Genomic DNA, 15,174 nt, shown 5'->3' with positions numbered 1-15,174 from the left:
CCTTTTCCACGTGAAACTAGAAACAATAGTGTTTCCTCCGAGCAGGGACAGAAAAGGCTGGGTTTAGCAGCTGATCTTTGGGCAGCTCCCTGGCGCAAGCATCTGCGGGCAGGATGACCTGGCTCTGCTCCGTGGGCCGGGGCAGCTGCCGGGAGCGCGCGGGGCCAGAAGCGCTCCTTCTCAAGAGAAACTTCCCATCGGCTCCGCGCGAGACCCCGTCGGCGGGGGGAGCGGCACCGCGACAGCTGCTGGGGTGGAGGATCCAGCATTTGCAAGGGACCACGTGTGCTGGCAAAGTGGGTTTGGGTTTTTAAAGCCCTGGGTTGCACAGCCTCTGCAGGGTGCTGGAGGTGTGGTGGGCTGGACGGGGGTGGCACCGACGGGAGGCAATGGGGGGCAATCCCTGAGAACTGCTTTTCCAGCGGAGTAGGTTCCCAATGTACATTTTAGGCTCGAGATCTCCCTGTGTCCTGCATAAACTCATCCTCTTTCCTGGATAATACATGGCCTTGGAGAGGTAACCACCTGCAGAGATGTACCCTTCATCTCTCGGCTGAAACGTCGCCCTGGCCATAGCTGTGCCCGTCTCCCTGCCCCGCCACGCTCAGCCTGCGCCCTTGCCTGCTGCCCACCACGCTCATCACAGCTGAGGGCAATGCTCAGTGACGAGTTTAAAAAGCCCCTGGTGTGGATGCTCAGCATGTTAGAGCCTTTCTCCACCTGGCACGGTGCTTCTCTCTGCGTGGGGCTCAGCCTTCAGTGCCAGGCTGGGACGTGCTCCTGGGGATGGGGCGTACCGTGGGGCAATGCTGTCGTGCTCGGTGCTCCCCGCTGCTGCGTCAGCCTGGCCCTCGGCTGGGTCCCCGCGGTTGTGCCTGGGCAGCGGGGAAGCCCCGGGGTGAGGCCACGCTCTCTGGGGACTGAGGCTGGTGCAGGAAAAGCTGTTGCAGGAAAAGCTGTTGCTTTCTCTTGTGCTGCTGCTTACAGAAAGCTCCTTCTCCTCTTTGCTTACCCTATGGAAAGGCTGGTGGGAGCTGCGAGGGCGTATTTGTAACAAACAGGATGAACTACTGATAAAAGAGGAGGAAAACAAAATGCTTTAGGAACAGATTTTTGGTATTCAGAGAAATGAAGAAGGGGAAAACAACCAGACCTAAAGCCTGTGAGGAGGAAAAACGAAAGCTTGCTTGCAACTCAGGTTCCTGAAAAAGTGCTGAGCATAGCTTTCAGATGCTGACCCACTCCTCTCCTTGTATGGGCAGAAACGGGGCTTGCCTTGTGCCTATATTTAATTTGCAAGGGAAAAAAAAAAATTCTCCCTCCATGCCTCTGCTCCACTGGCCTCTCTGTCTTGGGAAGTTAAAACAGGAATAGAATTGCATGTTTAAAAAAAATACTACTACTGCTCACTCATAAGCCCTTCCTAAACTTGGAGTGAGCGGAACAGGTTTTTGCAACCTAACACTGCTGCACACACGAAGCATCTGGTGAGGGTAATGGAAATGGGGGGCTGCAATGCAATCAACAGGCTCTGCGCCGTCTTCATGCTCTTGAGATTGTGGCTCAGGGAGCTGCCGGGAACTTGCCTCGATCACGTTTAACTCCCGGAGACAGAGGAGAGGTCCCACGGCGGGGCAGGAGGCTGCGGCAGGACCCGCGTGGCCTCGTCCCCCTCCACGAGCCAGGGACTGCGCGGCTCTGAGGCCCTTCCCTCAGCAGCAGTTTCTCCCCCAAACATTTCTCCCTCCGCCTCTTCCCCGTGCTGGGGGGGGAGAGATGGACGTTGAAGCGTTACCCGAAGGCTCTCGGGGACGTGCATGGGCTGCAGTGGGACGTGCCGCCAGGGCAGCGCTGGGACCCTGGCAGGGAACCTGGCTGCAGCTATTATCCCTGCTATGATTTATAACCTCTCCTTGAATGGAAACTCTCCTGGCCGCTCCCCAAACTCCCCGGTCCCCGCTGGGAACAGGCTGACACAAACCTCACGCGCTCCCGGCTCCGACCCACGCCAGCCGAGCCTTTCGTGCCTACTCGGCCGAGTTTTCATGACGGTGAAAACCCAGCAGCTTCTGCCCTGGAGAAAAGCAGGACTGAGGGTCGCCCCGGGATGGAGTCAGCCCCACAGCACGCTGGAGACTGATGTCACTTTATTGGTAACTCTTGGAGAGCCGGACACTGAAGAACTTGGTTCTGTCAAGACGAGGTTTGTACACAACAGCAATAGGAAACAACAACAATAAACATCTGTTGCAACTTTGTAACTTGGTGCAACCTCAACAATAAACTTATGCAACGCTGCATCTGGTGTGACCTGTGGGGAGAAGGGCATGGGGAGAGAAGGAAAACCTGCCGAGAGCTTGAGGGTCACAAATTTCCATGAAAAGAGCCTTGTGTCCTACTGGTTTAACTGGCAGGGGAAGGAGAGATGCTGGGAGCACAGTGGAGATGCAGTTTACGGGGGAGAACCCCACAGCTGAACTACAACAAAGCTCGGGTTCAACGCCCCCACTTAGCAATTGTTTAAGTCTTATAAATTCAAACTTATTTCTTTCAATTTAAATAACAAGTGCTTCAGGTACAATGCTTGAATTGCCTGGTTTATAACCCAGTTTTAAGTGCACACAAGCAGGAATAGATTATTTTTTTTTTTATAAAAAAAACTATATATATATTTGCACACTCATACACACACATGCACACAGTGAATTTTGTGCTGCAGCTATTTTAACTAGAGATGATGGAATGGGCCTGAAGTGGCTGTCTTAAGCTGGGCTCCAGGAGCTGGTCGTCCATGGCACCACTCACCCTAAAGCTGCTAAAGATTCTGATTATTTTTGCAAATATCAGTCCCCAAAAGTCTCCCCACATGGGGCTGTGTCAGCTGCTGCTTGGACTGTCCCCGAAGCTGTAGTTCTCTGGAAAATGCTACTTGCAGGTGACGGAAGCCCACAGCATGTTTTGCAGAGGACTCCTCTCTCATCTCAGTCCATGTTGAGAGCTCAGCAGTCTCCTGAAAAGAAGTGTACGGCCTCCAGGTCCTCCCCGGTGTGGAACAAATGCTCGGCAGAGCAGGGAACACCGACGACCTCAGACCCAAACAGCTGTATTGATGTCAAACCCAGACTGGGTGTAGTCTATGGTATCGTGGACTTTCTTGGTGCCAATTTTGGGTTTCTCGCCATTGCTTTCTGCCTTTGGGCACCTCTCCGCTTTGCTGTGATGGTTCTGGATGTTCCCATGAAGTGGGAAGTAAAATGTCCCCTTGAGTTTGTTCATCTTTTTGGGTCTCTTAGAAATTTTGGGCTGTTTGTCTTCAGGCGGAAGCCAGCAAGGCTTCTCCTTGAGAAGCCTGTCTCGGTCTGGCCGAACGCTCCTCAGGAACTTCTTGAAGATGTTGGCTGTGAGGGAGAACTTCCTGCAGAGCTCCTGGGATCTGCTCATGGACAGCGATGCCTCGTTTTTTTCCCCCTTCTTATCCAGCTCTGGCAGATCCAACCAGTTCCCAACCAAGTCTGCAAAGATGTTATCCCCCAACACCAGCGGCTGCCGATTCCTGCTCTGGGACATTAGGGAGGATGTCCAGTCATGGCCATCGTCGCACCCTGGGCACTCCTGGCATGCTGGCCAGCCCCCCGCTGTGCCCTGGCTACTGGGCTTGAATGTCCTTGGGCGGACGTGCTCCGCTCTGATCGACGTGGAGGAAGGTCCTTTTGGGTGACAAACATCCTCATCACGGAGGCTCCTGGAGGAGGAGGGGGCGTCTTTAAGGTGGCCGCCCGCCGGGATCGCAACGGGATGGGACAAACCCACCGGCCGCGGCACGGCACAAGTGAGGGCCGTGGGGCCGTGCTCCTCCACCGATGCCTCCCCCCGCAGCCCCTCGTCCTGCCGGGCCCTCGGCACATCGCTGCTGCTTCGGCAGCACTGGTGCTGCTCGATGCCAGAAACGGTGCTCCGGCTCCCCGAGATGTCCAACTGCTCCAAAGCTGTCTGGACCTGGAGGAGTTTCAGCTCCTGCAGTGCACCCATCATGCAGTTCATCTGCTCGTGGAGCCCGTCTCCAACCTCCTTCATGGATAGCTGTGGAGGGAAGGAAGCAGAGATCGAGTTAGTGTCCCCAGGAGCGAGCAAGAAAATTTTGACCAAAGGGCAGGAGAGCTGGGATGAGCGGCTTTCTGAAACATCACCTCGTCCTACTGACTACATTTTAGATGCATCCTACCTGTACTACATCCATTTCATGGAAGAGCAATTGGATTTTTCTTAGATTTTTCTAGGAGTTTCCCTCCAGGAATAAGAGGAGCTGACAGGAGGAGTGGATTTTTTGACCTGACAACAAAAATAAATAGTTTGAATTTCCATTAATTGCTTGGCACAAATCCAAGGTGTAGAACTATGAATGGTTCTGGCTACCACCAGTCTTAGCATATTCTTCTGCTTTTGTGTCTTTTGTGCCCTGTAACTAACTGAAATCAGGAGTCAGAATAATGAACAGAAGTACCTTCCACAAAGAACCTCGCTTCTTTACCTAAAGTGCTAAAGTAAATTAAAAATAAACCCCATTAAGAATCGCATTGTTACTATATAACACGTCTTCAGATCTCAATACCCTCATTACAGGACAATCAAAGACATTTCAATGCACTTGAAATTTTGTAAAAACCAACCAACGGACTCAAAAATTACTTACGTTAAACTAGCAATCCCTTTGATTCCCAAGCTAGAGCCTTTAGTAGCAGTTCTGCTTTATCCCTGAACCTTGCTATAAAGATTTAACTTTCTATACTAGACTTAAAATAAGCAAACTATTTTCCAGAGCTTCTAAACTTCCCCCTCCACTCTTTCGCTCTGTTGCTTTCTCTCTCTCATGTAGGATCTGGATCATATTCCCAAAGCGGCATCATAAAACAAATGGGCTATACTTTCCAACAGCTGCCACTTTTTTTTTTTAGCAGGGAGGGGGAGTGGGGAATGGGAAGGAGAGGGGAAGAACAGCAGGGGATGGCAGGGCTGGAGGTGAAGAGTTGTCACATTGATGTAAGGTGGTTTGCAGAAGAGATTACCACTGTCTAGGAAAAGCTTCAGCCTACGCTGTCATAAACAGTTTAAAAGGCTCGTCACAATTTTTGTACAGCGATAGATCTCAAGCTTAGGGTGAAAAAGGACAGATGAATCTTATGTTCAGCTTTACATGATCAAGGTTTACTTTTTTACATCTCCTTCATTTTAACTAAGTTAGTTCAATTACTTGCTCTATTTCCATTTCTGTATGTGGATCTGACCAGTGAGAAAGAGCAGTCATCAAAAAATTGGATCTCTGTAACGATCTAGCTCCATAAGCGGAAAGCTCCTCAACAGTTTCTGACCACAAATCTCCATTTCAAACCCCAGGACCTAAAACTAGCTGGCAGGTTACGATCATTTTTCATAGCTTCACTCCCAAGAAACTTATTTATCACCCAGAAAGAACACACAAGCTGTGAGGATACAGAAAATCTGTGTTTAGCTTCCTGATTACACTATCAAGTGTCTCGAGCTATCTAATTTTTTACCAGCAGCAAATAAACCTCTACTTCTGTAGACATGCAAATAATGCCCCACTTACAGACTAACCAAGCTCTTGGGTTACCCGTACAAAAGCTGGGGCCATATGCTCTACAAGCCTCAGACAAAACTATCACCTTACCTCTCCAGATTTGCTGTAATGCTTCTTGTCCTAACCTTTCTCGCCTTATTAATGGAAGTCTGTTTTATCTGGGGCTTTGCAAAAAGCTGGATTTGGAGCCAGCTTGGCCCCCCATTGGCCACTTCCCACCAAATCCCCTGGCCGGCACAGCGCTGTAATCACGCCGTGGTGAGTGACGAGGTCCTGCGGTAATGACTGGGCTGATCAAACCCTCGGCATATGCTGGACGGCTCTGCTGTTCACCTCATTGATTCAATTAACTCCCCCATGATGGGTGGTATCATTACAATGCATACCTCATCCAGCGAGGCTCTATTAAGCATTAAAATTTCATAGGCAGCATTTATCGTCAGTGTGGTCGTTTCTCATGGGCAGATCCCGTCTCCCCCTGACAAGAAAAGGCCTGAGCCCCGAACGCTCAGGCTCCAGCACTTTTCCTTCTGAACAAATGAGCTTGTCCTGCCAAACCTGGCACCAGCACCAGCCTGGCGAGCCCGAGCCACTGGAGAAGGAGTGGAGATGTTTTCATCAGTGGAAATGCTTTCCCATGAATGACTATGAGGTTTGGACACTTCTCCCCTGATGCCCAGCGCTGCCGGTGCCGAGGGCTGGGCTGAGCCGTCCCCCTCGCAGCAGAGGGGGAGAAACGGGGGCTTTTGGGACATGACTTGTCTGTCCGGTTTCAGCAACCTGCTTTGCGGTGGGACGAATCCTGCCCTCTGGACTTAGCCTTGGTGTCCCTCTGGCCATGTGATTCCCACCATCAGCAAGATAATTTTAAAGATCCTGAGGCTTTTATCTCTGCTTGCAAACACTGCTAAAACTTTGGGTTGTGCAAGTTAAAAAAAACAGCAGACAACTCCCCCTCTGCTTTAGCTTTTGCTTTTCATGGTATCTGTTCAGTCTTTTACAGAACTGAAGAGTGAGTGAAACCCAGCCCAAAGTGAAGTCACTGACTTCTGCAGTCTGCAGAAGGGGCTTGGATTTCATCCACTAGTAATTACCCTGAGGTAATTAAGAGTCCTCACCTTGGAGAGAAAACTCTGGAGGAAAATAAAGTTTCTTCCTCTGTGTCTAACAGCCACTCTCTCTGCTTTGCCAAGAAGATCTCAGTTCTCCAAAGTTCAGACTGGCTTCTCTGAGACTCTTCAGAAAAGGAACAATCTCCCACAGAAGAGAGACCACCACCCTGGTGAAGGTTCAAGATTGAACTATTCAGGCTGCTAGAGGACAAAAAGTTTCTGTGCATAATCCAGCAGTTTGGGCTGGAAGCCAAACAGATGCTCTGACTGCAAGGTGATGGGAACTCAAGGCTGAATGGACAACCACTGCAGCCTCGCTGGCTCTGTGGTCACATGCTTCATGTAGAAGGAACTGGAATTTGTGGTGAACTGAAGTGCAATTTCAAACAGAGCGTGAATGTGACACAAAACCCCAGAGAGCCTTAATTTGGCGTGGAGAGAGACCCTGACTGTACTTGCAGGGGTTATGCAAGTGACATTATGTAAGCTGGCCACCATGGGGCATCAGGAGATGTTCTGTCTTGTGCATGTTTGTGAGCTGTAAATCCCGAACCTGTTGTTGAATCAGCCCCATGCTCAGTCATGCTGCAGAGCAGAGTGCAGGGGAAACGGCATTCATTACAAAACTTCGGGTCTAGCACAGAGCTTGCTCATCAGCATCCTCCCTCCTTGTACCTGCTGGTCTCTGCTCAAGGTGCACAAATACGTCAGCATTTCAAGGGACTCTGGGTGTCTAATTTGAGACACTCTGTGCTTCAATACAAGTGGTTGTTTGGCACCTCTGCTTCCAAGAAAAGCCAAATTAGAACTATGACAACTTGCAGATGTTCAAATTTATAAAACAGGTAAAAATCAAGTACCTCAAATTGCATCTCACTACTTTTTCTGAAACTTTCGCAGTCCCTAAAAATTGGCATGAAAAAGTTTTAGTCTAATTCTGAACAAGCCAACGCAGATGCCTTTTATAGCAAGACAAGTACGCACAGGGCTGAGCACTGAGTTGGTTGTGATGCGTGTGTTCCACTTCAGTGGCTGGGATTCGGTGCGTGATGTTAAACGTTTCTTCTCCAGCAGTAAGGTATTACCTCCAGATCAATCTTCCTGTGAAGGCATGGACAAGGCAGCTCTGGCTAAATGATTCTCCAAAGCAAAGCTTGCTTAAACTATAATCACCCTGAACATTGAAAACTGAAGGGCAAAATTCAAAAGCTTTTCAAGCACTTTCAAATGATCATCAAGGAATATTCAGTGTGAGGGGGGAAAAAACCCAACAAACCGTGAGCATCTTGCAAAACTGGCAGAGTTCAAATATGGAGTTTTTTTACGTTCGACGTCTACCATTTTGAGTAGCAAAGGTATCAATCGCTTTGTAAGCCATGCCTTTTTAATGATTTCCTCAAAATACTTATTCCCAGAACTACAACTGCTATTGGTTTACACAGTTTATAAATCGATGATCTTCCACCACTGATTAACACAGCAGGAGGACAACTTGCCCCAAGGAACATCCTCCAGCAGTTACTGGCATTTTATCAAATTCAAAACCAATCACCTGAGACCACGAATAAAGGAGATTTTGCTTGTCACTTCCCACTCTACAGGTAAATAAGTAACTTTTTTAACCCACTTTGGGAACTAATGTTTTCCTATTAGCACCTACGTTCACCGATTTCTCAAATTCAGTTCCCATCAATCCCCTCGAGCCACAGCTGTCTGTATTCCCAGCACATCCGCACATCTGGCCTGCCCAGGACTGCAGCAGCTTTGTGATGCTGATGGGAGAAAAGGAAAAAGCCAGCTAACACACCAAGGCTTTCAGCTGAGCACAGAGAACTGAAAAGAAGAGCTCTGAGTGTGTTTGTTGTAATGAGGAGGAAGACAGATGTCCAGCTCTTAGGTAAAAGAAATGCAAAGAGAGGAAGTTATTGCTAAGAGGACAGGAAAGAACAAATGGCAAATAGCAGTTCTTAATAATAGTGCTGATAGGCAACAGAACCAGCAACAAACAATTGGTCTTTAAAGAGGATGACATAATAGAGACCAAAATTATTTTAGAACTGCTGAGCTGATCATATTGTTTCTGTGTTTTCCTTTGGGTCACTAACTAGATTAATCTTCAACAAGCCTGCAATTGTGGCTGGGCATAACTCTTCGGAGCGCGCTGCACAGCACACAGAGAGCTGCTTTCCAGCTTGATGTTGCACCTTTCTTTTCTTCCCTGCGATCTCCTTTTTGTCCTTTTATCACAAGAATTTCAAGTCTCTTTTCTACCTCTTGTCTTTCCAGAGTATTTTAGGCATAAACGAGGATGTTAACTGTGAGCTCACAATTTATCTGAAAGAGGAAGGATGCTGAAACTTTACCAAATATTTTTTTCCCCATAGTTCGAATAGATCTTAAACAGATGTTAACCATGAAAGACACAGTTCACATCACTCAGTTAACCATCTTCCTTACTCAATTGCCTTCCTTTCCATTGCAACGATATTGTTCTGTGCTTCCCAATCACACTTGCTACGTTTAAAGGCAAATTAGAAAATCAATTCTCTACAACCAGGAAATAAATGGACGAAAGAGAACTCCACCCTTCAGACTTTTATTCACAACCCAGGGATAAGAGAGACTACAAGCCTCAAGGTACAGACTGACCATTGAAGATGATGGTTAAAAGCGTCGGTTTTCAGCCCAGTGGTCTGGTTTACTGGGGGATCTGGTCTTTAACGTTCCTGAATACGTGCAGCTGGGAGCCTAAAAGAATCCACCATCATCTTTAGGAGTCTTCTCTGGAGACAAACAAGCGGACAAAGCTCACGACTGCTTTTTCTCTCCCCAGGTTATATGTGACAGGACATCTCCTGTCAAGTTACTCCTTTGCACCTTCTCTTAAGGTAACAGCAAGGAACAAGATTCTGCAATAACCACCCAAGTTTCTAACGCTACCTCCTGCAGCGATGGGCAAAGCCATCCTTAAAGGGACCATTTTACCAGCAGAGATACAAATGGAGCTGTATGTTCCCACCTGTTAGAGTGACGTTAGACCTTGAGGTCTGTCATTTATGCCTTACTCTACTGCAAATCGCAAGAGCTGCCCCTTCAGAAATAGCAGTAATGAAAACACAGCAGACTCCTTTTCAAGTATGACACAGTTACCAGAATAGGACCCAGTGTGAGACAAAGAGTAAAAATAATTGGCTGTATTTTTCACTCAAACCAAATGTTCTATTCCTGCAAGATATTCATAGCAAGAAACATTGTCTACCAGGACATAAATTAATGTAAGAAGGGAGTTGGACTCTATCAAACTCAATAATTTGATGCATTTATGATGAATGTGCAGGGAGAACATTCAAAAGTTCAAGTCAGAGTGGTGGGGTTCATTTTAAATACCTACTTTAATACTTTTCCTCCTAGAAAAAAGCAACAGAAAACCCAGAAATATCCTGGATTCCTCAAGAAAGACCGAAACATGCAAAGTAAAGTTACAACTACAGCTAACTTGACTGTGACCCCTTGCCTGTTACAGCCGTACAAACCCCAAGTGTAAATCTGCCCCATGAACTCGCCAGTCCCTAGCTAGATAGTAAGTGATTTATTCTTATTGTAGAAGAGCCTCAAAACCCCAATCCCGTGGTACGTATGCTGATGTTACTATGTATAAATGCAAACAATCCCTGTGTCAGAAAGTTTACAGAGGTAATGCCATCTGCAGCGTGAGATACCGAAATGAAATTCCTCTCTGCTAATCCCTGAGCAAGATAATTCTTGTTAAATCTGATGTTTCAGCTGAGATAACATTCTGTAACTTGGAAAGCAGACATCATATTTCTGTGCCTCAGAAAGATGTTTGCAGACTCCGAATCCAGCCAATGAAGTCAAGAGGACTTTTAGGATTGGTATTAATTGCATTAATGGAAGATTCGTAAGCTTGTGGCTCATTTCACAACTGCCATATGAAGGACAGGTAACAGAAGGAGTGGAGAAGCATGACTTATTCCATGCCAGGCTTACAAACCAGCACCGCATATTCTTGCAAATCACACTGCATCCACGAATCTCCAGGGCCTTTCCACAGGAGGGGAACAAGGTCTTCTGTGTTTTCTACATACAGAGACTGAGGTGCAGAGAGCTGGCACGGCTTGTCCAAAATGGCTCCACAGCACCGGGATGAGGACCCCCAGCTTCGGCAATCAATCCGACTGCAGAGCCCCCCGATCCCACACCCAGTTGGGATGAATGGCTGTGTCAGCTGAGGCTCTCCTGGCTGTGAAGCATTTGCACGTGAAAGCTTCTGAATGAATTCCAATCAAAGGGACAACACGCATGCCAGAAACTATCAGCTTACAATGGAAAACATGCAATTGGAATAGATCTCTCATTGACCGAAATGGGTCAGATTCATCCTTGGGAGCCATGGCAGAGCTTTCCCAGGGGAGATGCGAAGACCGGTGCAAGCACGCCCAGACCCACGCTCATCTGTGATTTGCCTGGCAAAGCACGGTGTGATCTCAATGCATAGGCTCTGTGTTGAAATGCTGGGCCACACCAGCAGCCCAAACCAAGCCCACAATTATTTAAATATGTTTTTAATACACAAAGCAGAAGAAAGAAAAATCAGAGCTGGAATCCTCGAATCCCACACTGGTGGGTGATAGAGCTGCACTTGAAGATAACCCTTCCTTGGGAACGGGGAGCTGTGCCAACATCCGCTCTTTTTTGAGACAATCCCCTCCTCAAAACCAGCCAAAGGCTGCAGTAGTTTCCACTGAGACAAACTAAACTTCTGCTAATCGAATGGCCTCTAGCTTTCATGTGTTACATGGACCAGCCTCAGCAAGCCTGGTTCCTCAAACAGGGCATTTTTGCAGAACACCCCTGCATGACCCTGCTCCCTCCCACCTGACCGGAGCTGCTCCTTGGACATGATGCAAACCACTGTGTTTCCAAGTTTGCAGTGATACCCTGGAACTGGATTCCCGTTTAGCTGCACACGGGGTGGCTCATTGTCTCGATCTGGCCAAGTCCTTCCCACCATTCCTCCCGCATGATTCTTGGTTCTGGTGCATTTAATGTCTGGAGGCATGACCTGCCCAGTAATGAAGAAAGTGGCAAAGAAGCAGGGTCAAGAGGTTCAGTTCCCACTCACAATGCAGATGGTCCCAGCTGTCTATTGCACTGCTTGCTGGTCTTTAAAGAAATCTGGTTCTTTAAAGAAACATTAACCTATTTTAATTGCAGGCTATCTTGAAAGTATTGATTTTTAAAAGATGTTATTGCTCAGGATATCATTTATGGTTGTTTTAATTACGACAGTCCTCCTACCTTCACTAAATGCAATCTGCAGTTCACTTAAGTTGCTGATGAAAGGAATTGTTTCCGACGGCGTGCTGTAAGGCAGAGGGTCTCTCCAGCTGTCACTCTGCGGGCTGTCCTGGCACGCCTGTGCTCACAACAGCTCCAAGACTGCACTCTGATACCCTAAGAATTTGTTGTCGAAGTAAGTTTTTAAGCAACAAAAAAAAAAAAGGGGGGGGGGAGAGAGTAGTCCTACTGAAGGTGACAACTGTCCCTTCCCAGTTTTTTAAGCCAAGCATATACATAAATCTTTGCCAGGCTAAAGTCTTGGTTTATTAATACAATAAAAATTGGCACATTTTTACAATTCAAAAAAATACATTACTGCATTATAGCAAGGGTATGAACAAAACCAGAATTTTCTCATTTTAAGTATTTTTTGGTTTTCACATTGTGAGGGATCTGCCTTCCTTTCGAATATATTCAAATTCTTCAGAAGTTATGTTGTGTGCTACAAAACAGGCATGTTTTAGACTCACATGTAAAGGTGCAATGTTTAGGCTTCTATAAAAAATACTGCTCAGATACTGAAACTGATATGTTTAGAAGACAAAACACAGATTTAGGAACCTTATTCTAAGCCCGCTCTTTTGAAAGTTACTCTTTTTACACATCCCACCTTCCAACTCGTTCAGATTTTAAAGATCTTCCAGATTATAACACACATGTCCTGGTTTACAGTTTGCATTTCATTCATCGCACCCAGCGTACAGTACACTAGTGACTCTCATTTTCCTTTGTTTTAGTTTGTCTTCCAGTTCCTCTGCTTGCTAGGGAAACATTGGTAATGCTAGCAGGTATGTCATTGCTGCCACATTTATTGGGAGTAAAGCCCGGGCTTCACAAGCCACGTCCCATCTGCAGGAGCACCAGTGAGTCCCTGGCCTGCCCTGGGCACAGCTGTAACTTTGCGTGTCTCTGTATTGACTCAAATGGTGTTGCTTACACGCGAAACGTTTCCCGTAATGCAGGCAGGATAGCAATACTGTTTATGAGCCCTTTTTGTAAAACTCCGGCTAGCACAAATACCAGCTGAAAACAACGTCCTATTAAGCCCTGAACCGGGAAGCTTTTGTGCATTGAGAAACTTCACCCACCCGTTTCTGCCCTGCCTTGTCTTCCCCTTTTGTTCTCATTATCTATTTATCTGAACAACGCAGGACTCCCCAGCCAGCCAGACCTACCGAGCGCTGGAACCCTATTTTGGAAAGTGTCCGTTCTTCCTACCAACCCGCCACCAGCAAGACCCAGTGTACCAACAGTGCCTTCTGGCTTGCGGGCAAGCCCAAGCAAGTTCAGCGAGTGAGGTTACCGTCTGAATGGGAGCGGGAGGAGGGAGAAAACAGTGCTGATTTATGACAAAGGGTTTCCTATTAAAGAAGTAGTATTTTCGGAGGGTATTGGAGGTGGCAAGCGCACGCTCCGTTCGCATCACTTTGATGCCCGTAAACTTATTCTTATCGGAGATTTCTGCCAATGTTTCTTTGATTTCCGATCCTCGTTGGGATCTTTTCTTCAAAGCCACGGGAGCCCCCCTCCCCGTCCCCGTCCCCGTATTCTCTCTCGCAGACGAACGGACCGGCGGCATCCGACCGACCGACCGACCGGCGCTGGGAGCCTGAGCCCTGCCGCCCGACTCGGGGCGATGCAGACGTGAGGGGAGCGGGGTGGGGGGGGCCACGCACAGCCTGCGGAGGGACCCCGACCTCCCCCCGGCCAGGCGGACACCGGCCGTGCCCGGGACCTGCCCTTCCCCTCCCGCCGGCAGCTGCCGTCCCGCGGCGGGGGCCGGTGTCCCGTATCCCCCCCCCCCAAAAAAAAAGAGTCGAGCCCCGCAGACCTCGGGCTCCGCGCACCGCGCAGGCACCGGCCACCGCGGCCCGGGCCCCGGCGAGGGGACCCCGGGGACCCCCCCCGCCCGCCCCCTTACCAGCTCCTGCCTCAGCCGCCGCAGGTGGTGCTCCATGGCCCGGCTCGGCGCGGCCCCTCCATGCGGCCGCTCCGCCCGCGCAGCCACCCGCGGTGCGGGGGAAGGAGGGGGGGGAAGCCGGGGGTGGGGGGGCGGCACCGGGGGGCGGCCGCTGCTGCTGCTGCTGCCGGCGGGGCAGAGCCCGGGCCGCGCTGTCGGGGCTGGAGGCGGTTTCGGAGCCGCGTCGCCGAGCGGCGGTGCGCTGGGGAAAAAAGAGGGGGGTGCCCCATGCCCCCCCCCCCCCCCCCCCGGGCTGCAGGGCCTGGGAGTCCCGGTGGAGGCGTCAGAGGGTGGGAGGCTTCTTGAGTCGAAGGCAGAGTCAGGAGTCGGGGACGCCGGTAGCGCGGGAGTTCGTGCGGGGAATTGGCCCGTCTCCCTCCCGCCAGAGAAAAAGTTCGGTGGGTCAGCCGGCTGCGGTGTAGGTTCCGCAGATTGCTCTGCAGAGACCCAGCACCCCAACAAAAGCGTGGATTAACCTCCATGGCCTTAATCGCGACAAATGGCAAGGCCACCCAGTTGTGGCTTTCCCCGTTTTGTGCCGTCTGGGGGGCTGGGTTGCTGCGGGGGGGCACGTCCCTCCTGGGCCAAGCTGCGCGTTGCCACCTTGGGGGATGTTAGAGGTTCCCCTGGAAGGTGGCAATACCACCAGCGCTGAACTTCGCACATGACCGTGCCGTTATCAAAATGCCCTTTGTCAGGAACAGCACATGCTTAGGGAGCTGCGAGAAACAGGTGCTGCAAATTCTTAGTGTGGGTTTCTTTTCAGAACAGCGGGGTTTTTTCCTCGCAGCGTTTCGGCCGAGAGGAGTCTATGCACACGGCAGCAGCTGGAAACTTCCTGGAGATGAGGGATATTGTCAGTGCTACAGATGCACTCCTCTAAGGGCAGGATTTTTTCCCCTCCGATCAACAACCTCTGATACTGCTTGTCACCCCAGGAAATCAAACAGATGGACAGATGAGCCAGGAAAAAATACAAGCACTTTTGTATCATCAGACTTTATAACTGCATTGAATTTGAAAGGGTCTGCATTTTTTGGCATTTCTCATATATCTGTAGTATTCTCAGCTTATATGCAAAATATGTTGTTTAGATGATAAATACTGAGTCCCCTGTAATGGTTTAGCAAGGTTTGTCTGAATTG

General features: G+C 49.1%; 1 protein-coding gene across 7 annotated transcripts; it reads right to left on the bottom strand.

Annotated features, from left to right (window-relative positions):
• Positions 1-2,130: 2,130 nt before the first annotated feature.
• Positions 2,131-14,499, bottom strand: INKA2 (inka box actin regulator 2). Of its 7 annotated transcripts, none has more exons than XM_030000947.1 (3): positions 13,991-14,101; positions 4,223-4,329; positions 2,131-4,080 (listed from the first exon to the last, which is right to left on the bottom strand). In XM_030000947.1, the coding sequence occupies exons 2-3, from the start codon at positions 4,235-4,237 to the stop codon at positions 3,088-3,090; spliced, it is 1,008 nt and encodes a 335-aa protein (XP_029856807.1). In that variant the 5' UTR covers positions 4,238-4,329; positions 13,991-14,101; the 3' UTR covers positions 2,131-3,087. The 7 variants fall into 7 exon arrangements, with proteins under 7 accessions (XP_029856807.1, XP_029856808.1, XP_029856809.1 ...); XM_030000948.2 differs by lacking the exon at positions 13,991-14,101 and adding an exon at positions 5,687-6,710; XM_030000949.1 differs by lacking the exon at positions 13,991-14,101 and adding an exon at positions 4,691-4,860.
• Between the last annotated feature and the right edge of the window lie 675 nt (positions 14,500-15,174).

This window comes from Aquila chrysaetos, chromosome 24 (genome assembly GCF_900496995.4).
Source record: "Aquila chrysaetos chrysaetos chromosome 24, bAquChr1.4, whole genome shotgun sequence".
In the NCBI taxonomy this organism is placed as follows: domain Eukaryota; kingdom Metazoa; phylum Chordata; class Aves; order Accipitriformes; family Accipitridae; genus Aquila; species Aquila chrysaetos.
The sequence above is the reverse complement of the archived record's forward strand: the minus strand, read 5'-3'. Positions and strand labels throughout refer to the sequence as shown.